The sequence below is a fragment of the Eriocheir sinensis genome, chromosome 46 (genome assembly GCF_024679095.1).
Source record: "Eriocheir sinensis breed Jianghai 21 chromosome 46, ASM2467909v1, whole genome shotgun sequence".
Lineage (NCBI taxonomy): Eukaryota > Metazoa > Arthropoda > Malacostraca > Decapoda > Varunidae > Eriocheir > Eriocheir sinensis.
In genome coordinates this window covers 13416167-13443975 of record NC_066554.1, presented here as the reverse complement: position 1 = coordinate 13443975, position 27809 = coordinate 13416167, and the positions used below count along the sequence as shown (strand labels likewise).

The window sequence follows — 27809 nt, the reverse complement described above, 5'->3', positions numbered from 1 at the left end:
TTTCCTTTCACCTCCCTCCCAGTTTTTCTCTTTTAATCTCTTTCCCTCCCACTCACACCCTTTCTCTCTCCCTCTTTCCTCACCTTTACCTGACCCTCCCTACCTCTCTCGTTTAATCTCTTTCCCTCCCACACACCTTTTCTCTCCCCCTCTTTCCTCACCTTTACCTGACCCTCCCTACCTCTCCTTTTCCTGTCCCATTTCCTCCACCCATTTTCCTTGTTTCCTCCTTTCTCACACCCTCTTATCTTTAGTCTTATCTCTCACTCTATCACTCTTCCTCCCTTTCTCCTTCCCCATTAGATTATATGAACACACACACACACACACTACATCAGATCAGATGACAAGGAGACTGTGTGTGCAAAATCGATTCATGAATTTAAAGCCAAACTGGATAAAAAGCGTTATGGAGATGGGACAGCACGAGCCTAGTACGGCTCTTTTCCTGTATTTCACAACTAGGCAACTAGGTAAATACACACTCGCTCGCACGCACGCACACACACACACACACACACACACACACACACACACACACACACACACAGAAGGGGAAATGGGAAGGGTGTGTGGAGGGAGGGGCAGAAGTGAGTCAGGTCATGTCCTGACCAAAGCCCTGACCTGAGTCTTCCTTCTGCCACACCCTCCCCACACTCTTTTCATTTCCCCTTCTGTGTGTGTGTGTGTGTGTGTGTTTTTACAACTAGGTAAACACACACACAGAAGGTGAAATAGAAAGGGTGTGGGGAGGGAGGGGCGAAAGTGAGAGTCAGGTCATTTCCTGACTGAAGCCCTTACCTGACTTTCCCTCAGGACCTCACCTGACATGACTCTCCCCACACCCTTCTCCTTGTTTTCATCCTCTTTATCTCTGTTTCCTCCACTACTTTTCCTTGTTCTCCCTTCTTACATCCTCTATCGGTATTTTTTTCATGACTCACTCTGTCCCTCTCCTCCTTTCCCCCTTTCGTATTTACCTAATTGTGATGTAAAAGAAGTGAGCTACGCTCATATTGTCCTTTCTCTGAGTATTCCTACGCCACACCAAACTAATTCCTGCGCGAATTTCGTATTTACGAAGCAAACGTCGAAAATCGAAACAAGAATTATAGAATCATTTATTGGGACCGCGTCGTAACAACGAAACGTCATAGGAAGTGTTTATAAGAGCGTGGGAAAGGTCAATAAGAGTGTGGGGAGGGTTTATAAAGCCTTAAAATATATATAAATGATAAAAAATATAAGATCGCTACTTCGCGGATTTTCGCCTATCGCGGGGGGTTCTGGAACCTAACCCCCGCGATAGACGAGGGATTGCTGTATTTTAAATGTTTCACAATTACTAGAATTAATAATCACGTTTGGAAGTGTATTCCACAGTTTGACGGTCGCTGGGATGAAACACCGGGAAAATTGTGATGTATTACATCGGTCGACAGACAAGGAATGGTCATTTAGCCCCAAGGAGTGTCGTGTAGCACGTGATGGTTGTGAGAGAGCAGGCAAACGACGGTGCAATGGGTGATCGATATTAGACATAATTCTGAAAAAATAAGACAGTGATCCCACCAAGCGACGATGCCGAAATTAATCTCAAGATTCGGAAGAAGAAATTTAATCTGGTTGAACACTATCTAACAGCTTTAAGTGAGACTCAGTGCAGAAATCCAAACGGAATGACAGTACTTGAAATGAGGCAATATGAAAGAGTAAAAGCGTTTTTTTACATCATCGTCAGAGGAATAAAGCTGACCACTTGCGCAACAAACCAACTTTTTGAGACTGAAGATGCAAGTGAACGCAGGTGCAACTCAAAAGTGAGTTTGGGATCAAGGGTCACCCCGAGCAACTTCAGTGAGGAACAATTAGGGATCGGTATTCCTCTGACCGCAATATCAGGGTGAGGAGGAAAGGGAGTCCTTGACCTGCTAAGGTGGGATTTACTCGGGTTCAGCTTCATACCCCGCCGACAACACCAAGATAGAATCCTAGACACATCACGAGTGAGAACATTGGCGATTCTCTGTCTATCCTGAGGGGAAGAAATCACTGCATATATAGAGGTGTCATCAGCATATGCAACCATATTATACTCAATTGCACACCACATGTCATATGTATAAATAATAAAAAGAAAGGGTCCCAAGACATTACCTTGGGGAACACCAGATATAACTAAAAGAACTGTAACAGTCATCAACAGTCACACGTTGCCTTCTCTCAGTCAGAAACTCGAAAGAACTTGAAGAAAGCGGCCTCCAATTCCAAGAGATCTGACTTTAAACAAAAGGGCCTTGTGGTTTATACGATCAAATGTGGAGCTAAAATCAAGTGAAATTAGTCTAGCTTCATAACCAGCATCAAGAGCAACTTGTACGTCATGAGTTATGCAGATAAGAGCATCGGAGGTGCTGAGACCTTTTCTAAAACCAAACTGACTAGAAGGTAATAATTTGTTTGTGTCTAAAAAACGAGTGAGACGCTTGGCCAGCAAGCGCTCAAAGATCTTAGACAAGACCGGGGTTATGGCGATGGGTCTGTAATCACCGGGGTGAATAGAGGGTGAGGATCCCTTAGGTATCGGGGTGACATTAGCAGTACGCCAGCATACTGGAAAAGAACCCTTACGTAATATAGCTCTAAAAATAACTGCCAGTTTTGGAGCCAATAGAGACGCTGTCTTTTTGTAAAACAGAGCCAAGAATCCCAAAGGATCACAACTGCCGAATGAGTCCAAGTCATTAAGGTATCTTAATAATTCGCTTAATTTTACATTCTGGGGACAGGATGGAGGCAGGTCCAATACTTCATTACATTGTTTTGAATTAAAAGTAGAAGCCAAAAGATTAACTTTATCCCTCGAACTATGGCAGATTGAGCCATCTGTGCAGGACAGAGGAGGTAGGCTTGAATCCACACCAAAGAGGGACTGCTTAAGAGCTGACCACCATGAATGTGGCTGGGAGGTCCCAATCAGAACATTTTTAAGGTGTTCATTGTACTCATCCTCAGCATTAGAATATATACGCTGGGCTGCAGAATGGAGACTAACATAATTCTCCAAAGTCTCGTGTGAGTGCAGTCGAAACCATTCACAGTAGGCAACTTGCTTTTTACGCTGGGCTCGTCTGCAGTCATCATTAAACCAGGCTTTGTCCTTACGACGAGTACGAATAATTTTAGAAGGAATTCTTCTTTCGCTTATCTCAACTAACACACTGTTAAGGGCATCGACTGGACTATCAGCCTGAAAAACTTCCCGCCAGACAATGTTACTACAATCGGCAATGATACCAGCCCAGTTGGCATGTGACTTCAAGTATACTTTGCGCGTTTATTACCAGTTATTGTAAGGATTAGCTTTGGAGGGTTTGTTGTGTTGATGGAAGTGGGTGAGACAGGAAAGAGGGGACAGTATGGGGATTAGGGATGCAGTGTCACTGAAGTGTCCATGTGCATGACTCAGAACAACCATCACACAAAACACCTCATGAAATACAGTCTTACCTCGGTTTATGAGTTTAATTCTTTCTGGAATTTTGCTCGTACACCAAAACACTCGTAAACCAAAACGAATTTCCCCATTGAAATTAACGTGAATCCTATTAATGCGTCCCATATCTCAAAAAAAAAATATTGATATAAAAATCATTTTACATATCATTTTATACAGAATTCAAGTAATTTTACCAACAAATAACAATGATAAATAATATAAAACACAAATCAATGTGTTATGGTTGTTACAGAGAGTCCCACAACCTCTAACTATGCTCGAGGTGTAGGCTTCGCACCGCGGATAAGCAGCTGCAGTTTCTTTATTCTTGAGGTACCAGAACTACGTTCAACCACCAACGTGAAGCTAGCTAACCCGACTTATTGCCCGAGATGGAGGATGAACAGGAGTCAGTCATGTCCAGGTCATATAAGTTGCCGAGGTTTGCACCCATATCATAGTTGCCAGCATAGTATCCACCATTCTGGATTTCTTCTTTGCAGCACCATCCCTCTTAAACACACACTAGTGCTGAAAACACAAAGATCACACACCAAAGTACATATGCAATCAGACACGAGCGCACGGGTGTTATTTCTACGAGTTTGCAACGCTGGCTGAGACTAGGGTTTCCAACTTGCCGCCCTTTCCTTAAAATATGGAATGCCATTTGTTCAGTATTTGGCAGTGCTGAGTCTGATGGTGTCAACCAAAACTGGCTAGCTCGTATATGAGTTGAGCTATGGCATATAATAAAGAAACATGTCTCACTCGAGCATGCAAGATGTGGTCCGACATGAGTGTTAGTGGGAGAGCGGAGCAGCCAATTAGCTGCAAGCTTTCCAACCTGCCTAGGCGCCAGGAATCTAGCTTAAGTGAACAGACTATAGTGACAAGATTGGAATCTATGTTTGCCACGCTCTCTCTATACTCATGTTGAGTGAATTCGTAACAGAACAGGCCATTCCGCTGAGTGATTTCCTGATAAGACCCACCATTGTTATGATGCATATCCTCAGTTTTGCAGCAAAAGGTATGTGGTCAGTCGTAAAAAACTCAGCACTCCGGAAAACCCTATAGTTCAGGAGGATCCTCCAACAAATACTGACAAGGATGTGATCAATCTCCTTTACCATACTGTACCATTACTATACCAAATCCAGGATTGAGGCTAATGTCTCTGGAACCAGGAACCAGCAGTCCCCAGCCTTCTGGACTTAGCAAAGTTCAGAAGGAAAGAACTGTTTCTGGTGCCAGAGCCATTGATACGAACACATATCGTAGCCAGCTCTCTGCCAGTAGATTCATTGAAGTCGCCCAAGACAATGAATGTGTCACGTGGGGGCACTGGTCGACCAACTATAAAGTTGAGCATGGCACAGAATATCTCTATCTACTAAAGTTCATACATCTCTGTATTGGCATACACTGCAGGAAGAGATATGAAGCCCAAGGTGTGGTTCAACATCACCAGCACCATACACTCTTCAACAGGAGTAATCCCAAATCTCAGCAACAGTAGAATAGTTGGCTGGAAATGGCTATAGCTACTCCCAGGCACAGGCACCATTTCTCTGGCCTGACCAGTTATAGGTAAAAACCCCACCACTGATCTTTCCATCGCCAGACCTCCTAATTTCAGAGAGCTCCACTATGTCCACTCTTAACCTCCTGAGTTCATTGGACAGATGGGCCATTTGATGATCCTCTCAGTAAATGGCATATTTTCCCAACTGATATCAACATTTCTAGTGCCTGATGAATAGATTTTAGTAAAAATATAATGCATGACTTTAAAATACTTGCAAAATGGGCTGTGTGTGTTTGTGTGTGGGTTCAGAGGTCTATTTGCTGTATAAGATGACCCGTCAAATTTGGAGTCTTTTTGAGCTTGCTGCCCCAATATCCCCAGTTCTTCATAATTTTTCACTGATCAGTGAATTGGATTTATCAGAACCTCACCAAATAACATGGTCTATGGTTAATCAATCTCTCAATGGGGCATACACCAAGGGGCACATCACCTCACCCACTTTACAATGCAAGTCTCCATGTAGACCCCCTTCCTATCCTATGTACAGCTTGCGCGGATAATTTCTGCGCCAAAGTCTGTGTATCCAGATTTGCCGCGGAACTTCATATTTACCTCCCATACAATCATTAAAACCTAAAAGGCATTAATCGTCTATCTGGAAGTGACATTCATTTTTTTCTCCACTCACTGGTGTGAGGGGAAGAGGGTCTCCGTCTCTTCCCTCCCTCCTGTGGGGATTGATAGTGTGTATGGCATTGAATAATTTAGCCCGCAATTTCCCCTACATCCTTGTGTTTACACCCATTTTTGCTGGTTACATAATGGATGGAAACATACAGGTGGCAAACCAATACCAGCAATCACTGTTCTTTACATTGCTGGGCAAATTAAAGCCGCCTCTTCCTTTGGAGGTCAGGTTTTAGTGGCTTCTTCCCTGCGCAACACCTGCAATCAAGGTCACGTTGCAGTTTCTTGCACTTTATGCAGCGACACATCACCAAGAAGAGTATGCTTTCGTTCTTTCGATATCCTGGTTTTAAGGCAAGGAGTGATGTCAAGCTATTGTCTTAATACATTCCTGCTTCTGTGAAAAAAAAAAATTGGTTTCCCTGGTTGTTTCTTAGGAGCTTGACTGTCCCCTCTCCGCCAGCCATAACCCCTTCACTCTGGCGACGCCGACGTTGCCGTTCGACGGGCTTCCGATGTCGTCACCGTATGGAAAGGGTTAGTCCTCTTCTAAACCTCTTAATCCTCTTCCATTTCCTCATAATCCTCTTCTAAACCTCTTCAGAGGAAATGGAAGAGGATTCAGAGGAATTTAGAGGAGGATTGAAAGGTTTAGAAGAGGATTAATCCAATTCCATTTCCTCTTGACCCTTTCCATACTGTGGCGCTGACGTCTGCGTCACGGATGGAAAAGGTTAAATCAGTGGATCAAGTTTTGTACTATTCTAAGCTTCAGTCTTTTAAGCTTACAAATTTCATTATTACTTTGCCCAGTAATGTAAAGATCAGAGATTCCTGGCATTGTTTTGACACCTATATGTTTTCCATCTATTGTGGAATCTAGCAAAAAATAGGTGGAAACACAAGGATGTTGGTGAAATTTCAGGCTAAATTGTTCAAGGCCTTATAAACTGTCAACCCCCATGGGAGGGAGGAGGAGGAGGCAGACCCTCCTTTCTTTACACTAGTGAGTGGAGAAAAAGATGTACAGTTTTAATGAAGAGATTTTCTATTCTCTTTTTCTATTACTCTCTCGGTCCCACACCTCCTCTGCGTGTATCGAAACACACGCAAAATTAATCAAGACGAGGTGCGGGTATTCGCTGGCTGCCTGGGATTGAACCCGCGACCAGCGTGACGGGAGAGCCACTCCTTACCGAGTCAGCCAAAAAGGTACCCCACTGGCTAAGTGGGTTATGGGTGGCTCGTTCATCAGGCATAGTCGCCGCACTACACGACTTTCCCCTCTTATGTTCATCAGGCCTTTTACCACCACTTCTTACTCATTTTCGACCACCTTTCTTTCTGCTCCATAATTTTTTCTCCATTTTCTCCATCATGCCTGCCTAGCAGTTATTAGATGTGGAGAAAGTCAGAATTCTCACCCTGATTACGGAGAATATATCTGAGGGATATTGCAAGGCGTTCTGGATGTCATTATCCACCATCAAGCAACTTAATACAGCTGCCAGAGCCCCATCAGACTGCATGATTCCTCTCAGGAAACATGGATCTGGACGCCCCATGAAAACTCCAAGGCCACTGACACACTTTTAAGGAGAGAATTGTTAAAAGAACCCTAAGATCATGGTTGGACAATTGATGAAATACATCCTTGACTGCTGAGAGATGTGTCTCAGTGGACCATTCAACACTGTTTTGCCAAAGATCTGAAGCTGCCCTAATGCTCATCTGCCAAAAAAGTCACTCCTTGCGGGAACAGTGATGAAAAAGAGGCTTGCAGTTGCTTGGAAATATAAAACAAAGAGCGATGAGTCCACATTCAGATGCATTACAGAGCTGCAGGGGAGAGCATGAAGGCCTGTGGGTTCCAGTTGCTACGAGGAGCGCTTCATTGTGAAGACTGTCAAGCACCCAGCTTCTCTGATGGTGTGGGCTGCTGCAGTGGTGAATGTAGGCATGGAGCTTTACACATTTTGCCAAAGAATGTTACAGTAAAGAGTAACGTTTATGCTGAGGTGTTACACAACTACATGCTTGCATCCTTCAGTGAACATAGATGCACTACCCATAGGGCCAAAAATGTGTCAGACTTCCTTCAGGAAAATAACTGGCCTGACAATTCACTTGATCTCAACCCCATTGAGAACCACCTTTCCCCCCTTAGTTGCCCTTGAAACTCAAGCCATTAATACCAATCATGCTGCAGTTGCTTGTCACTACTCTTATCAGTTTATAGGCCTACAGTCTGCTATACAAGCATACAGCTAGATCTAGCATATGATAGTTGGCTAACACATGAGCTGAGAAAGGGTGGAGTGAGTCTTCCCAGATATCTCCACTGTTTATAAGTCTCAGTTGTGTTTGGTTTACCTGTTAGGCCCCCGCCCACTAATGTTGTTACATGCGATTTCGGTTCTTTCTTTGCCTCCATACTTTACTACATTTTTCATAGATGTATTAATGTGAAAATAATGCTTCTCCACAAACCTAAAGTTCTTCCTGAGCTCCGAAAGCCTCCCTTACAACCTGCCCCTCTTCCCCTGCACTTCTCCATGGGGCTGGAGACACTGATAGGCCTTAAAACCTTGCTGTGTCATCTTAAGATGGGGTTGGACACCTAGCCACCTACAGCCTGCTCAGTGGTGGAAAATAAATGTGTAAAAATACACACTCGACAGTTCATTAACCAACACGAAAATACGTAAAGTTACTCACATGATGCTGTGCAAGTTGAAATTGCCCATGGGCATGGATGTTTGTTACGGGAAGCAGGATAGTAAAACGACGCGTTAAAGTGAAATTTCGTTTTGTGAACGTTCGTTAAGCGAGGTTTGCCTGCACCAAGTTTTGACAAGATGCCGGAGTTATCCAAACACCCGCCAAGTTGTTGTGCAGGGTTTGTGTTGGCAGGGAGGAGCAGTGTTTGTAAAGAATGGATAAGTTGTAGTTATATGAGTGGCTAGTGTCACCTCTGCTTCATCTTACTTTCTGTGAATGATTCGTGTGACTATAATTGCTTTTTCCAGTAAATGGTCCCCCAAAAGAGCTGCTGCAGGATTTTGTAAGGGGAGCTATTGTTGACACCATTTTGGTTGTGATCAGCTGATTGAATGCCCATTTTGCCTCACTTCACCAGCTGCTGGGAGTTTTGTGGGCTAATGGGTGAACTAAATGCAGCTATGACTTGTTCACTTGGGAAGTCAGTGGGTGAGTGGTCAGTGTCCAGGGAAGGCATCCAGGACGACTCAGGTTCACGTCCTGCCCACCGCTACAAACAAGGTGGCAATTTGTCAGTCATCACGAAGTGGCTAAAGACTACCTACATGCTGTCCTGATCTCTCTGTAAGAGGAAAGAAAATGAGCTCCAGGGGGCAGCCTCCAAGTCCCCATCTGGGAGGGGGGGGGGACCTTAACCCCATAATGATGTTGATGCCACTGGCATCATAAAGTTCTATCAGACGTGGGCAACGAGCATGATGCCAGCGCTGGAGAGCGAGAAGCTATTCAGAATTTGAAGGCCGCGTGTAACTAGGTTTCTGTCGATGCTAAGTGACTAACTGGTACCTCTTTTGTTCCTTACCACCACTACATGCCAAAAATAGCCTAAAGTTCCTGCCTACGCATCATGGCTTCTGCAGAGCGATTATGTTCCCTCAGCCGTCCTGTTTTGGCGGTCTTCCTTTAGGGCCATTCTTACAGTCGTTTCTGTATGTTCAGAAGACGGTCCCTAACACGTTTGGGTGGCTACTACAGTAGTAGTAGTAGTAGTAGTAGTCATACTAGTACTACTACTACTACTACTGCAGAAGCCACTCGAACGTGTTAGGGACTGTCTTCCGAACATTCGGAAACGACTGTAAGAATGGCCCTTAGTTTCTGCTCGTTGTGTGCGTGCTGAGCGTCGTCTTGACACCTCCACTGATATACGTGATGTTCTAGATGAACCAATATCTTGTTCACAGGAGTGTTCAGAGGAGTGGGAAGCAGAAGTTTGATTTTTGGGGGAATCATGGAATTCCAGCTAAACGGTTTGTCCAAATCATAATCTGATTTCTCAGTTGTTAAACAGATAATTTTCTACAACTTTTATTCAATGAAATTCATTCCAGAATGAAAAAAAAACTACCAAAATTTACAATTTTTTTCTTTTTTTTTCTGAGTTTTGCTGGAACTTTGGCTCTCTGTAGGCAGTAACTTTCTGGGTAAAAGATTATAAACTATATTTTTCACACTCAGTCGTGATAAAATGAGCAACTTCAATAAATTTTCCTGTACGTTTCCCCATTAAAAAGTTGGAATCTTTGGGAATCATGGAATTCCCAAGTTTTGTAATTTTTTTTCCATCTTGGAATGAATCTCATTAAATAAAAGTTGTAGGATAGCATCTTATAACTCTACTGAGAAATCAGATTTTTATTTGGACTGACCGTTTGTCAGTCTAAATAAAAATCTGATTTCTCAGTAGAGTTATAAGATGCTTTCCTACAACTTTTATTTAATGAGATTCATTCCAAGATGGAAAAAAAATTACAAAATGTATTTTTCAAATTTCACTGCAACTCTGGCTCTCTGTAGGCAGTAAATTTCCGGGTCAAAGATTTTAAATTATATTTTACAGACTTCATCATGAGAAAATGAGCAACTTTTCTTCAATAATTTTTTCTGTATGTTGCACCAGCAAAAAGTTGGAATTTTTGGGGAATCTTGGAATTCCAGCCAAATGCGACAGCTTAGAAAGAAACAAATTTCACAGGAGGGTGCACCAGAAAATTTTCTATAAAACACCTTTTATGATGTTTTCTCTGTTTCAAAGTTCATTTTCCACTGACTTTTGCACTCGAGGGAATCTCCCGAGAAAAACTTTTGCGGTCAAAGGGGGTTAAATGCCCCCAGATTGGACTCCCTTTTTGGCACTGACCCCAAGAGGTCTCCTGTTAACTCCTCCGACTTTCTTTTTATCATCATTATCGAATGTATATATACAGTAGTACCTTGTGATTCGAACTTAATTGGTTCATATGGGCTGTTCAAATTGAGAATGCTCGCATTAGGCTGCAATTTATCCCATTGAAATTAATGTAGAAAAAATAATCCGTTCCAGGCCCCAAAATCCTCATATTTTTTAACATTTTTATGGGTTTATATTGTGCCCTGTGGCCAGATCACTCAAATAAATACATTTAAAACACTTAATATATTCTGGGACCTACCAGAATTGGTCTGTCTTATAGACTCGACAGCACTGCTTTGAGATGTAAACAAACATGGCAGAGACATCAACATTCAGAGGAGTAACAGGTATAAAGTTCATGCATCATATTTCTTTATTATTATTCTTCATCATAAATCTAGTTGTTTTAATATTCTAGTATATTTTTAAAACTTTAGGAAGTGTGAAATTTCAAACTTGAATGTGCTTCAGTGTTTGTTGAACTCGTGTGTAAAGTAAGAATGTTAAAAGATAAGTGCAAAAAATGGAAAAACAGGCAATTGTAAAAATAGAATAATAACCAATCTTTTCAATATCTTCAATATTATCCATAGATTGTTTGTTTATCAATCAAACAAAGTTAAACAGTTTTATGAAGAAGGTCTGTCTTACTACCTCAATGATCCCAGTCTACTAAGGAAACATAGCATGTCTTGCGCATGTTGTCAGGTTTGATGTACAGCCATCCACTAGTTTGTTTAGGTACAGGCATTAATTCACTCAATTTTTTCCTGACTGGTGTTATTTTACATGAAGTAGTGGGAAGTACTACTGTTATACACATTGTTATCCTACACAATTGGGCTATTTTTCAAGGAAGTGTGTGCAAAAAAATGGCAGTCGCGGGTTGGTTGTTTTGAGGTTGGAGCCTGCGATATCACATTCACCGGCTGCACTGGTGGCTTCGTCTGCAGCCGTTTGTTTGTATTCAAATTGCGACGCATGTTCGAATTGGAGGACAAAATTTGTTTAATAAATGTGTTTGAATTGGGAATTGTTTAAATTGAAAGGCGTTCGAATCACGAGGTACCACTGTATACAGGTTGAGAATCCTTTATCCGAAAGCCTCCAAAATCTGAAAGTTTTTTAAAATGCTGACATGACTTTTTTTTTCTCCACCTCATGGGTGGGGACATGGGCTATATGGAGACTGTCAGGGTCAAGCGCGTATGTCCCTCCGAGAGGGACCACAGCCTTTGTCGGGTGATTAGTTCCCTCAGTAGCTCGGTGAAAGTTACTGCCTGCACACTGCGCAATAGTGTGGATTGATTTTACAACGCAAAATACGGTATATTTCATTCTTCTTGGGACATCTGGGAGCTATTGTGTCAAATGGAGGTGTTTTGGGTGTTGGTTTCGTATCAGTAACAATAACCCCTAGGCCTACCAAAACCTAACCATCGGTGTATAAGACACAAGGTGATTTTTTAATCTTTTTTGAAAAAAGTGCATCTTATATGGCAGGAAATATGGTGTATATATATATAAATATATATATATATATATATTTATATATATATATATATATATATATATATATATATATATATATATATATATATATATTATTCAGTAAACCCATGATATAATGGACCTGCTTATAATGGCTTTTGGATATAACAGACAAGCCATAGAGTTAGAAATCCACAGAGACTGACCGAGAATAGGTTTTGAACCACCCGCTTCCGGTATCTACAATAGCTCCTGCTAGCCACCTAAGCCGCCTCCTTTTATCTGCTGCCCCAACCTTCAGTTACCGTAGTCTTTTTCAGCCCACCTGATGAAATATTTTCCTCTTCGTGGTCTCCATTCAAATGGAGAATGTATTTATACCACAAGTATTTCTTGTGTATCAATCCAGGACATAAATGTAATGGAAAATAGCCAAGTTCTTGTGAGTGTCGGTACTGACGCAAATTAAGGGGGTGGAAGGGGGCTAAGCCCCAATTAGGTAGGTTAGGTTACGTTATGTTTGGTTAGTAAATTTATTTGGCACATGGTGGGGAGCGAGGAAATACCCAGCATGGGGCAGTGTGGGGTGTGGGGGCAGCGGAAACGGTAGCAGAGGACGGGACATGGCTGTGGCGTGGGCCAGTGTTGCAAGAAATACCTCCTCGCAGAAACAAGTTGCTCTGCTGTCCACCACACATGTACACTGTGGGAACACATGACAGGGAAAGCATTAATTTACCTGGTTTTGTTCTAGTTTGTCCACTTGTGATCTTGTGAGTGGTGAGTGAAATGTAGAAACTGTAAGCAAGTTGAACCTCTCTCTGCGAGTTATTTTGCGGCTGCAGCTGCTGGCTGCGGCGGGTGTACACAATACGGCCCCCACGCATGGCCCCACTGCCAACTTGGCAGTCTCAGTGCCTCGCAGTCCATTGCCAAGTGTACTGTGCAGTTATACAGACAACATGCACACATCATACACAATAAAATATATATTAATACCTACGTTTATGAGGTTCGTCGGTATTATTTTACTTTCTTTTTCTTTTTTCTTTTTCTTTTTTGACGCTTATAACGGACTTTTGGCATTAACGGAACAAGGTCCCCCCAAATTAGTCCGTTATATCGAAGGTTTACTGTATATACATAAATACAGTAAACCCTCGATATAACGGAGTAATTGGGGGGGACCTTAGTCCGTTAATGCCGGAAGTCCGTAAGAAGAGGCGCAAATTAATAAAATGTGTACAATAATACCAACGAACCTAATAAACGTGAGTATGTATTTTTTTTTTTTTTTTTTTTTAATGTGTACGTTGTCTGCACGTTGTCTATATAGCTGCACAGCATACTTGGCAATGGACTGTGAGGCACTGAGGCTGCCAGGTTGGCAGTGGGACCCATATTGTTATGGGTATAGGTAAAAATATACAAGTGCGTCTATCTCAAACTATAAAAAAATAGCAGACGAAACATTTATTGGGTGGGGGGAGGGGGAAATTTTGGTGTTATGAAATAATCTGCTAACTGCTTCTATCATAAGTCAATAAATGATTGACTTTTCAGTGTCTGTTATACACCCATCGCTGCCCGCCGAAGCAGCCGCAAAATAGCTCGCAGAGAGAGGTTCAACTTGCTTACTGTTTCTATAGTTCACTCACCGCTCACAAAGATCACAAGCGGACAAGCTAAAGCAAAATCAGGCAAATTGATGCTCTTATTGTTGTGCATTGCCCAAGTGGGCATATGTGGTGGACAGCAGAGCGATCTATTTCTGTGAGGAGTTATATTTCTCGCACCACCTCCGCCCTGTCCTGTCTTGCGCGGTGTATTTTCACTGTATTTTCATCACCCCATACCACGTGCCGAATAAATTTAAACTAACCAAACCTTCTAACCTAACCTAACTAGCGCGGGGCGACCACTTAATTATGCTGTGTCAATATCGTATGGAGTATGCATCTCACGTGCGGGGGGCTCCACTCACACAGCTCTTTTGGACAGAGTGGAGTCTAAGGCTCTTCGTCTCATCAGCTCTCCTCCTCTTACTGATAGTCTTCTACCTCTTAAATTTCGCTGCCATGTTGCCTTTCTTTCTATCTTCTATCGATATTTTCATGGTGACTGCTCTTCTGAACTTGCTAACTGCATGCCTCCCCCCCTCCTGCGGCCTCGCAACACACGACTTTCTACTCAAGCTCATCCCTTTACTGTTCAAATCCCTTACGCAAGAGTTAACCAGCATCTTCACTCTTTCATCCCTCACGCTGGTAAACTCTGGAACAATCTTCCTTCATCTGTATTTCCTCCTGCCTACGACTTGAACTCTTTCAAGAGAAGGGTATCAGGACACCTCTCCTCCCGAAATTGACCTATCTTTCGGCCACTCCTCTTAACTCTTTATAGGAGCAGTGAGTAGCGGGCTTTTTTTTCACATTTGTTACCTTTTTTTATGCCCTTGAACTGACTCCTCTGCTGTAAAAAAAATATATATAAATAAATAAATAAATAAAAAAAAAAAACTCCCAAACACTTGGCTATTTTCAGTTACATTTACGTCCTGGATTGATGCATAAAACTTTCTTGTGGTGTAAATACGTTCTCCATTTGAATGGGAACCACAAGGAGGAAGATATTTCATCAGGTGAGTTGAAAAGACTACGTAACCAAAGGATGGGACAGCAAATAAAGGGAGGAGGGCGAGGTGGCTAGCAGACGCTTTGGTGCTTGCCGGGCGTGGTTCATTAAGAAAATGTTGTCGGTCGGCTCCCGATGATTTCTGGCCCTCTGACCTTGTCCGTTATATTCGAAATCCGTTATAGGCGGGTCCGTTATATCGAGGGTTTTCTGTAATGTGTATACTGAACCCTCTCGAGTTTCGCGGTTAGTCCTAAATTCTTACCATCGCGACTCACGCATTATCGCCCCGAGTTTCGCGCTGCTTTGACACGTAAGGGTCACGTCTACTTACCATCGGCGTCACACATGCTACCTCTAAAGGTAGATTCACACTGGATGTTTTCCTCCAAACATTGTGGCTATGGCGAGAGAGAGAGAGAGAGAGAGAGAGAGAGAGGGGGAAAACGGGAAGAGAGAACGGGTCGTTTTGAAGCCGCAGTTGAAGACGGCTGCCTTATGATTGGCTGACAGTTCTGAAAACACACTTGTGATTCACAGGGAGTCCGATGAAGTCACTGCCGACGCTCACCCTATCAGCGACTTTACTGCATTAAGGGGTGCGGCTACGAGGTATTTTTCGAGGAATAAATTTAAAATCGGATAAGTTGAGGTTTTTAGCTCAAAAGGCCCTTGACAGGGTAAATTGCCGTGTGGTGGAGTTTGTTTTCGTAAAATTGAAACCCCTCCCCACTGGAGACCATTTTTAAATGTCCCGCGCTGTTGCGTCATAGCCAGACACATGTCAGCATATGCAGTATCATTCAATGCTTGTATATACGTAAAATTGCATTAGAATATTTTTTTCTCAATAAATTTTGCCACTTGTGATCCTCATATTCCACGCGGCCCGATGGGCTGGGAGGAGGGAGGAAGCGGCGAGCCGCTCGGCGCAGCAGTGCCCCGTGCGACACAAACGAACGAGGTGCGTTGCAATTTTCCCTCCACTCTAGCCAAAAGAACGTCCTTACAGATGATTTTACAAGCGCAAGGCAACCAGAAAAAGCTACAAACACTGTTCGAGAGACAGAATTGTCCAGTACCGTCATGCAGGAACACCTTGACCTTTTGACACCCTCACCTTTGATTGATTAAAACTTTTTATTAAGGGGACCAGATTCCTTATCATTCTCCAATAAGTCAACAAGGTACACACAATAATATGTGAAAATTTCATGCCAATCAGATAAATACAAATGGCAAGACAGGGAGAAATGGAAAAAAAGTCTTTAGGAGCCAATATCTCGAAAAAGTAGTTTTTTACAATTCAAAACATTTCACAAAATCGGTAAAACGTCTGATCGACTTTTGTTAGGTATCATTTAAAACTACAACTAAAGGACAATTTTTGCCTGCTATAAAATTTCAAAAAATATCAAAAGAAAACAGGACAGTGGAGAAAATTATGTGACCAAAAATTGTAATTTTATTTTTTCAAAGACAAAAAAAAAAATCAAATTTTCTAGCTGGGAAATGTAGATAGATAAACAAAGTTTCCATGGTATTTTTTTTCAAAGAGACTAACTGAAAAATAAAGTCTGAAACAATAAAAATACGCTTTGTTTGTGTCTCTCCTAAACTTCATCCTAATTTAATGAAATTCACAGAATATCATACCTTTACACCTACAAAGAACATAATAAAACTTCAGAGCTATTGGACGAACCATATGCACAGGAGGACCCCCCGTAGCCGCCCCCCTTAAGGCGGTGTCGCAATGGCCGTTTCCGTCCAACCGTTGGGGCAACGGGCAACGCCTGTACACCCAGTCGGGAGCGAGTTCATGTTTACCTGTAAGCTGGTGTCACATGGCTTTTTTCTTCCCACTGCATTGGTGCCACCTTGGGCAACCGGCATCTCCAACTTTTCCTAGTGTGCATCACATACGGCCAAGGTCGGTTGCCTATATCCACATCCACAACGTAAACAAAGCACTTGGCCTGTATCAACATGGTGTCGTCTGCTCAAGTATGGGCTGTCGCGGCTTGTGCTGCCAGTACCCAAGCCTGTGGTTCCTCCATGCCAGTTCTCATTGTCACCACTGCGTGTGCGCGGCCAACCCACCCATCTTGACTCAACCACATAAACACATGGATCGAATAACAACACACACACACACACACACACACACACACACACCAGACTCATTAGGAACCATTGCAGATGTTTCTAACAAATAGAAACGACTTCACCATTTCTTGAATGTGTTAGAACGTATTTGGTGAGTGGCTCACATGAACCAAACCTAGCTCTTGGCAAGAAGAGAGCAGTCGTCTTTAACACTGCTCTCTTCTTGCCATTCGGTTTGTCTGGTTTGTATGAACCACCCACCAAATAAGTTCTAACACACACTAGGAAATGGCGAAGCCATTTTTGTTTGTGAGAAACATCTGCTGTGGTTCATGAAGAGTCTGGTGTGTGTGTGTGTGTGTGTGTGTGTGTGCATCTTCGTTGTTACTCAATCCACGTGTTTGTGTGGTCGGAGTCTAGATGGGCGGGTTGACCACTTATGCGCAATGGTGACAATGAGAACTGGCACGGAGGAACCACAGACACGCCACACCCACAACAGTTTCTTCCCACCATTTAGCTGATGCAACAAGTCCATAACTTGGGTAATGGCAGCACAAGCCACAATAGCCCTTACTTTAGCAGACAACGCCATGTCGATACGGGGCAAGTGCTTTGTTTACGTTGTGGATGTGGATACGGGCAACCGACCTTGGCCGTGTGTGATGCACACCCGGAAAAATTGGATTTGCTGGTTGCCCAAGCTACCGCCATCACGGTGGGAAAAAAAGGCTCAGTGTGACACCAGGTTACGGACAACTGACAATTCGCTCCCGGATGGGCGCACGGGCATTGCCAGTAGCCACAATGTTTAAAGGAAAACTGCCAGTGTGACCCTGCCCCAAGGTAGCAAGGCTGCTGACCGGGTGAACGCCGGCGATGACGTCATCGGACTTCCAGCGAATCACAAGCGTGATTTCAGAGCTCTGCCAATTGTAAGGCTTCATCTGTGGTTTTGAAACGACCCGTTCTGTCTTCCAGTTTTCTTCCTTTTTCCAAGGTACATATTTTGAGATAACAAGGGAGTAAAAGAGGAAAAAAAGTGAGCTCTGAGGGGCAGCATGAGCCATTTATAATAGCGCCACTATAAACAGTTGCCTGCGCCATGACTGGCTTGGGGCCGACCATCAGGCCCAGATGGATAGTCTACCGGCTCCATAGCCCAAATTTAAAAAAAAAAAAAAAAAAAAAAAAAAAAAAATCTCCACAGCAGAACAGATAAGCGCTTTTTCAGTGTTTTCAATACCTCGAGTTTACCGCTATACCTTCGGAACAAAACGATCATGAAACTCGAGAGGGTAATATATATATATATATATATATATATATACATATATATATATATATATATATATATATATATATATATATATATATGTATATATATATATATATATATATATATATATATATATATATATATATATATATATATATATATATATATATATATATATATATATATATATATATATATATATATATATATATATATATATATATATATATATATATATATATATATATATATATATATATATATATATATATATATATATATATATATATATATATATATATATATATATATATATATATATATATATATATATATATATATATATATATATATATATATATATATATATATATATATATATATATATATATATATATATATATATATATATACGATTCTGGGCATATTCCTCCTATCCCCCCCCTCTGACTCCTTCCTGTTATAAAGATTCTTCAAATGATGTTTTCTATGCCTCTCTGGCCTCAATCCTCAGAAGGCTTATGGACCTGATGGAGTGCCTCCTATTGTCCTTAAACTGTGCCTCCGTGCTGTCACCCTGCCTGGTCAAACTCTTTCGCCTCTGCCTGTCAACATCTACCTTTCCTTCTTGCTGGAAGTATGCCTTCATACAGCCTGTGCCTAAGAAGGGTGACCGCTCAATCCCTCAAACTACCGCCCTATAGCTTTACTTTCTTGTCTATCTAAAGCTTTGAATCAATCCTTAACCGGAAGATTCAAAAGCACCTTTCACTTCTGACCTTCTATCTGATCGCCAGTATGGGTTCCGCAAGGCGTTCTACTGGTGATCTCTAGCCTTCTTAACTGACTCATGGTCATCCTCTCTTAGCCGTTTCGGTGAAACTTTTGCTATTGCGCTGGACATATCAAAAGCTTTTGATAGGGTCTGGCACAAATCTTTGCTTTCTAAACGGTTTCTATCCTTCTCTCTGTACCTTTATCTCCAGTTTCCTTTCTGACCGTTCTATTTCTGCCGTGGTAGGCGGTCACTGTTCTTCCCTAAATCTATTAACAGTGGTGTCCCACAGGGTTCTGTCCTATCTCCCTCTTTTCCTGTTGTTCATTGATGATCTTCTTTCCAAAGCGAACTGTCCTATCCATTCCTCGCCGATGATTCCACTCTGCATTACTCAACTTCTTTTAATAGAAGACCCACCTTCAGGAACTTAACGACTCAAGGCTGGAGGCTGCAGACCGCTTAGCCTCAGACCTTACTATTATTTCCGAGTGGGGCAAGAAGTCCCTGGTGTCCTTCAGTGCCTCAAAAACACAGTTTCTCCACCTATCCACTCGACACAATCTTCCAAACAACTCTCCCCTATTCTTTGACAACACCCAGCTATCACCTTCCTCAACACTAAACATCCTCGGTCTATCGTTAACTCAAAATCTCAACTGGAAACTTCATATCTCATCTCTTACTAAATCAGCTTCCTCGAGGCTGGGCGTTCTGTACCGTCTCCGCCAGTTCTTCTCCCCCGGACAGTTGCTGTCCATATACAGGGGCCTTGTCCGCCCTCATTATGGAGTATGCATCTCATGTGTGGGCTCCCTCACAGCTCTTCTGGACAGAGTGGAGGCTAAGGCTCTTCGTCTCATCAGCTCTCCTCCTCATACTGATAGTCTTCTACCTCTTAAATTCCACCGCAATGTTGCCTCTCTTTCTATCTTCCTCGATATTTCCGCTGACTGCTCTTCTGAACTTGCTAACTGCATGCCTCCCCCCTCCCTTGGCCCTGCACTCAACTTTCTACTCATGCTCATCCCTATACTGTCCAAACCCCTTATGCAAGAGTTAACCAGCATCTTCACTCTTTCATCCCTCACTAGGTAAACTCTGGAACAATCTTCCTTCATCTGTATTTCCTCCTGCCTCTGACTTGAACTCTTTCAAGAGGAGGTATCAGGACACCTCTCCTCCTGTATTTGATCTTTATAACAGGCATAAAAAAGGTCAGAGGGGGATGAGTAGGAGAATATGCCCAGAATAGTCAGTGGAGTTTTTAGAAAAATTTTGAGAGAAAGTTCAGCCTTAGAGATTGATGAGACAGCATTGTTGCTGCCAGGACTGAGTGGAGGAAAGATGAAGAAGTGAGATTGGAGGAGAGGATATATATATATATATATATATATATATATATATATATATATATATATATATATATATATATATATATATATATATATAATATATATATATATATATATATATATATATATATATATATATATATATATATATATATATATATATATATATATATATATTATATAATATATATTATAATATATATATTATATATATATAATGTATATATTATATATATATAATGTATATATTATATATATAGTAATGTGTGTGTTATAGTGTGTGTGTGTATAATTATATAATATATTATATATATATATATATATATATATATATATATATATATATATATATATATATATATATATAATATATATATATATATATATATATATATATATATATATATATATATATATATATATATATATATATATATATATATATATATATATATATATATATATATATATATATATAAAAATAAATATTCACCTCATTCAGTGGAGAGAGAGAGAGAGAGAGAGAGAGAGAATATCCATATCACCGATATATCCACTCAGGCACTCGGTCTCGGCCTCATTCGTATGAGGAAGAAATGAGGGACACCATGAGCGACTGGCTAGTATTGGTACCGTTACCGAGCAGTCTGGTACGTTACCGTACCGTATAGCTGGTCCCGTTAGTACTGGTACTAGTGCCAGTACCTGCCCACCCCTATTGTTGAATAGCGTGGCAGCGTGGGTATTGTATTGTTGTTCAAGTGGCGCGCGGGAAGAACTGAGCTCAGCTGTGTTGTCGCGGCGCCGTGTGAGTCCAGTTGCATGAGACATCTGGTGGCCACTCCATAAAATATCGCGTATAAGTGAAAAATACGTGTAAATTAAACATTTATTTGGATTTTGGACCCTGCGTTATATAAAAAAAAACGCGTAAACCAAATGCGTAAATCGAGTTACCTATGTATATATATATATATATATATATATATATATATATATATATATATATATATATATATATATATATATATATATATATATATATATATATATGTGTGTGTGTGTCTGTGTGTGTGTATGTATATATATACAGTCATACCTTGGTTTACAAGCTTAATTCATTCTGGAATTTTGCACGCAAACCAAAAAACTCGTAAACCAAAATGAATGCACACTGTAATGCTGAAAATACAATGAACGCACACTAAAGCACAAATGTAAGTGGTCATGAGCGTGTGAGTGCTACCTCTGTGAGTGTGCAACGCGGACTGAGACCCCAGTCCCATTGTTTTCCGCTCTGAGGGCTCTCGCCTTTCGGCAAAGAAAGGGAAACCACGCTCGCACCTTCAACTTGTACAAACAGGATGCTTGTCCACCAACTCACTGCTCGTAAACTAAGTCATTTTTAGTGATTTATTTTGCTCGTAAATCAAAACACTTTAAAGTAAGGCACTCATGGTCCGAGTTATTACTCTATATGTATACAACATGCACACTCACTACACGTCTTTACACTATGTGAAACACCTACTACAGGAGGACATGAAAATACTACCCACAACATTTAAGTGTGTGAGTTGAAACCATAGTATGCGGGGTTGAGGCAAGAAATTAAGGAACTATCAAATTGCAGTCAGTCTAACAAAACAAGACAAAAATAGAAACATGCAATGAAAATGTAGAATAAGCACAGTAACATGTATAAAGGCACTGTGGAATACTTCCTTTAATTTGTAAGCTGGGCCGCCCGGTGTGGGCACACCATGTGGACACTCCAGTCAGTCAGACAAAACAAAATAGGAAGAAACAGAAACAAGTGATGAAAATGTAGATTAAGTACAATATCATGTGTAAGGGCTCTGTGGAAAGTGAATACTATCCTTATTTTACCATCAGTGCCTCCCCACCACTGCCTCACCCTTGGCACCTTGTCGCCAAAGTCTTTTAAGATTTTGATCAGCATTATGTCCAACTTACACCAAATATATTACAGTAAACCCTCAATATAACGGACTAATTGGGGGGACCTTGGTCCGTTAATGCCGAAAGTCTGTTGTAAGCAGCGAAAAAAAAAAAAAAATGATACCGACGAACATAATAAACGTAAGCATATGTATATTTTTTTTAATGTGTATGTTGTGTGCACTTTGTCTATGGTATAGCTGGATAACACATCAGGTGATGGACTGCGAGGACTGAGGCCGCCAGGTTGGCAGTGGGGCCGTGCGGGGGGGGCCGTATTGTTATGGGTATGGGTAAAATTTTACAAGTGTGCCAATCTCATACTGGCAGACAAAAAATTTTTGGGGGGTAGTTTTCGGTGTGTTATGAAATAGTCTTGACTTTCTGTCACAAATCATTAAATGATTGACTTTTCAATGCCTGTTTTACACCTGCCGCAGCCCACAGCTACAGCCACAAAATAACTCGCAGAGAGATGTTCAACTTGCTTACAGTTTCTACGTTTCACTCTATGCTCACAAAGATCACAAGTAAACAAACTAGAACAAAATGAGGCAAATTAATGCTTTTCCTGCCGTGTATTCCCCCGGTGCACATGCTTGATGGACAGCAGAGCAACTTATTTCTGCGAGGAGGTACCGTATTTGACGGCTTATAAGACGCACCCCCAATTTCGGCAGGTATTTAAAAGAAAAATATAATAAGCGGGTTTGAAACGTGTCAGGTGAAGATTTTTCGCCTGACATTCATAGCCCTCCCCCCTATCAGGTCATCATTAAAGTTTCACATGTATTCAGATCCTTATCAAAGGTACTGGATCTGGATCTGGATAATAATGCGCAGGGCACCTATCAGGTGCATAACACGCATATACTGCTTTGAGATGTAAAAAAACATGGCGGAGACAGTGACATTCAGAGGGGTAACGGGTATAAAGTTTTTGCATCATATTTCTTTATTATTATTCTGCATCATAAATCTAGTTATTGTAATATTCTAGAACATTTTTAAAACATAAGGAAGTGTGAAATTTCAAACTTGAATGTGCTTCAATGTTTGTTGAACCCGTATGTAAAGTAAGAATGTTAAAAGACAAGCGCAAAATGGAGAAACAGGCACTCGTAAATATCCAACAATAACCTATCTTCTCAATATATCATCAATATTATTCATATATTTTTTGTGTTTATCAATCAAACAAAGTGAAACAGTTGTATGAAGAAGGTCTGTCTTAGCTCAATGATCCCTGTCTACTAAGGAAACGTAGCGTGTCTTGCACGTGTTGTCAGGTTTGGTATACAACCGTCCAGTAGTTTGTGTCGGTACAAGCATTAAGTCACTTAATTTTCTTCCTGACTGGTGTCATTTTATATGAAGCAGTGGTAAGTACTACTGTGTTACCGTTGTTGCTGTAAAAACAATCGCCACGTTGTCTACGTTTGCGGAGAGGTTTGCAGTTTAATTTAAGTGCCGTTGCTGCACTAAAACTTTACTAGCCAGTGACCCAAAGCTGAACCTTGACCTTATAAGACACATGGTGATTTTGAGGGACATTTTTTTGGGGAAAAAAAGTGCGTTTTATAAGCCGTCAAATACGGTATTTCTTGCAACAGCGGCCCATGAATTGGACCACGCATACCGCCGCCATGTCCCGTCTCGCGTTGCGTATTTCCGTGCCCCACACCGCGTGCCAATTAAATTTACTAACCAAACATAACTTAACCTAACTTACCTAACTGGGGGCTTTGCCCCCCTCGACCCATTACATTTACGTCCTGGATTGATCCGTGAGACTTTCATGTGATATAAGTATGCTTTTCATTTGAATGGAAACCAGGAGGAGAAAAATATTTCATCAAGTGGGCTGAAAAACACTCTAGTAACTGAAGGATGGGGCAGCAGATAAAGGGAGGAGGGCCAGGTGGCTAGCAGACGCTATTGTAGTTACCGGTCCAAAAACTATTCTCGGTCAGTCCCTGTGGATTTCTGACCATCTGACCTTCTCCGTTATAAGTGGGTCTGTTATATCGAGGGTTAACTGTATATATGTATATAAGCACGGTCAAACCTCAGTCTACGAGTTTAATTCATTCCGAAATTTTGCTCACACACCAAAACACTCGCAAACCAAAATGAATTTCCCCATTGAAATTAATGTAAATCCCATTAATGTGTCCCATATCTCAAAAGAATATTTAAATAAAAATCATTTTCCATGTTATTTTATCCAGTATCAAAGTAATTTTACTAAATAATAGCAATAGTAAATAATATAAAACACAAATCAATGTGTTACTGTTGTTACGGAGACTCCCGCAACCACTAATTACGGTCGAGGTGTAGGCTTCGCACCAGGGTTCAGAAGCCAGTTTCCCTATTCTCGAGGCACCGGTACCACGGTCGACTACCAATGTGGAGCTAAATCGACATATCATCCAAGATGGAGGGTGAACGGTAGTCACAGTCACGTTCAGGTGGGTGTTATTTTTTTACAGAATTAAAGTGATTTCACTAACAAATAGCAATGTTAAATAATGTGAAACCCAAATCAATGTGTTATGGTTGTTATGGAGACTCCTGCAATCGCTAGCTACGCTCGAGGTGTAGGCTTCGCCCAGGGTTTAGCAGCCGCAGTTTCCCTATTCTCGAGGCACTGGAACTACTTTCGACCACCAACGTGAAGCTAAACCAATGTATCATCTGAGATGGAGAGTGAACGGGAGTCAGTCACGTCCAAGAGGGTATACAAGCTGCCAAGGCTTGCCCCCCTGTTGCAAGCATAGTATCCACCGTTCCTGTTTTCTTTGCAGCACCATCCCTTCTAACCATATTTCTGGGGGACATTGTTAAAGCACAAAGAACTCACTCTGTTGTGCTGAAAACATGATACAAGCGCTCAGATAATCCATTGTGCATCTGTAATTTTTTCCGTTGTGAGTCATTATGTCATTATGTGTCGTCGTACATCAGTCATAACACTCAACTGTCTCAATCGCCATGGATCAAGTGTTGCTATTTATCTTAGTTATTTTTTCATGTTTAAATGTCCCATGCCTTACACTGTGTTTGCTGCTTACACGTCCGTGTTGTTGTGGACTTGGAGTGTTTTATTCCAAGCACACTGTCAAGGAGGCAGACCACCAAAGATGTTAGAGCAATCATTGCTCTCTTCAACATGGGCCACACCATGAAAGAAACATCAATGGAAACAGGTGTTTGCCTCCGTAGTACTACGTTCAACGCCTCACCAAGCAGTACCACGACATGGGCCGCCGATCCCTACCTGTTGCCAAACCTAAGACTGGAAGACACAAAATTATAACACCAAGAACCGTGAATGTTGTCAAGAGACAAGTTGACATCGAGCCCTCAATCACAGCACAGGTGGTCAAGGAAATGAACAGCGACTTGCTACAACACGTATCATTAACCCTTTCCATCCGTGACGCAGACGTCGGCGTCACGGTATGGCAAGGGTTGAGAGGAAATGGAAGAAGATTAATCCTCTTTTAAACCTCTCAATCTTCCTCTAAATTCCTCTAAATCCTCTTCCATATCCTTTTAAAAGGTCTAGAAGAGGATTAAGAGGAAATGGAAGATTTAAGAAGTTTAGAAGAGGACTAACGGTGACGCCGTCGGATGCCAACGCTGGCATTGCCGGAGTGAAGGGGTTAAGGACAGTGCAGCGTTGTATCCACGACGATGTCGGATGCCACAGATTTCATGCTCATAGGAAACCAGGCCTGACGCAAAGACAGAAAAAAATGAGGGTAGATTTTTGCAAGAAATATAAACATTAGGATCCAGAGAAGTGGCAACATGTTCTGTGGAGCGACGAGGCAATGTTCACGGTGACAGGCAGTAGGGGAGGGAGTGTATACCGCCGCCCGGGCAGTGATGCCCTGCTGCCACAGTCCATTGTCCCTGCTTTAAAACACCCTCCAGTCATCATGGTGTGGGTGTGCTTTTCTTTCCATGGAGTAGGAGAATTGGTGCTCCCTAAAGGTGTGAGGGTGAATAAAAACAACTACCTGGAACTTCTGTGTGACTTTCTGCCCAGTTCATTTGAAAAATGCGCAGCAGATTTCTTCATGCAGGATGGAGCACCCTGCAACACTGCTTGTGATGTAAAGATTTCTGCTTTGTTTACAAACACTGTCTCCTGCCTGCACAACCCCCTAAAACAATGACTCTCCAGGGCACTGCCATCTTGGGAATATTTTTGCTAGTTTTTCAGTTTTGGTCTTGGGTTGGCGCCATATGATCGCGATGATTGCATACTCCAATCAGTGAAACTCGGGACTTTTTTTCCTATGGCTAGACCTGAAATCACTAGTTAGAGAAATGCTAGTTACAGGGCTCTAATGTATGATGGTTTGTTATCAATATATAGTTGTTAGATAAAAGATGAGGCACGGAAGGACTGTCGGAGGTGTTTGCAGTCAGGCGGACAATGCTAGATGGACTAAACCCGCACAGCCCAGTCAGCATTATTTCCACTGCCACAGACTGATGTGCATTTGCATAATCAGTCGACCAGCCACCAAACTGCCCCCCCCCCCACATTTACCAAACTTGTTTGGTATATCTCCACATAAACTGAAGTGGCCCAAAAAGTTTGTTTAATAGCTGAAATTCGTTATATCAGGGTCTGTAAAAACAAGTGTTTGCTGTATGTATATTTTCTAGTTTTATTCCTATTTCATTGTCAACGTATATATTTATATTTTGATGGAAGAAAATCAAACATTTTCCAAATCTTGTTGTAGTTAAGATTTTGTAAAACCTTTGAATATTTTCATTCATCAAAATATAGATTTTTTTTTCTTTATTTTGATTCCCAAACATACTAGCCATCTGACTATGTAGATAACCTAATGTGTGAAATAATTTTGCTCTGTCTTTCTTTTCAGGAGTTTTACCTCCCGCTAGTCAAGCAGGGTGGAGAGGGAGCCATACAGAACCCAGTGACACCTCAGCTCAAGGTAGGCAACAAAACTATGAGCCGTTGCATATTCCAGATCTTAGGAGTGTAATTTTTCTCAAATTAACTAACCATTTATATTATGAGGTTTTCAAAAGTTCAGTAGAATTTGTTTATTTCTTGTATATCCTAAGATCTGGAACACAAGAACAGCATTGCATTGTGGAAAGACTGCATTTGGTCTGCTTTGTGTGGTGTGCTGTAGCAGTGCCTTTATTCATATTGTAGATAGTCTAAACAATTAACTAGAACTGCTTCTCCCACTTACTAATGAGTGAATGATGTGTTGTGTGTCATCTGCAAATTCTTCTCATAATCCCTAACATCAAAACCAAATGCTTGAGGTCCGGAGACAGAAATGTTATATGGCTCAAATGGGACATAATAGAAGTGCTGGTTAGCTTGTATGATTACTTCTGAAAAAAATGTGAGAATCATTTTCTTACTGTCAAGAACATATACCATGTACATATGTGTAAGTTTAAGGAAAATTACACATCCATGTGCTAACATAAAACTTGTGCTTACATTTGTATTTCTGTGCAC

General features: G+C 41.4%; 1 protein-coding gene across 9 annotated transcripts in view; it reads left to right on the top strand.

Annotated features, from left to right (window-relative positions):
- LOC126981151 (broad-complex core protein isoforms 1/2/3/4/5-like) overlaps nt 1-27809 on the top strand; it is a 200246-nt gene that overhangs the window by 117633 nt on the left and 54804 nt on the right. For all 9 annotated transcript variants that reach the window (XM_050831868.1, XM_050831871.1, XM_050831867.1 and 6 more), the window contains one exon: nt 27193-27264. In XM_050831868.1, coding sequence (XP_050687825.1) covers nt 27193-27264 — 72 coding nt within the window. The remainder of the gene's footprint in view (nt 1-27192; nt 27265-27809) is intronic.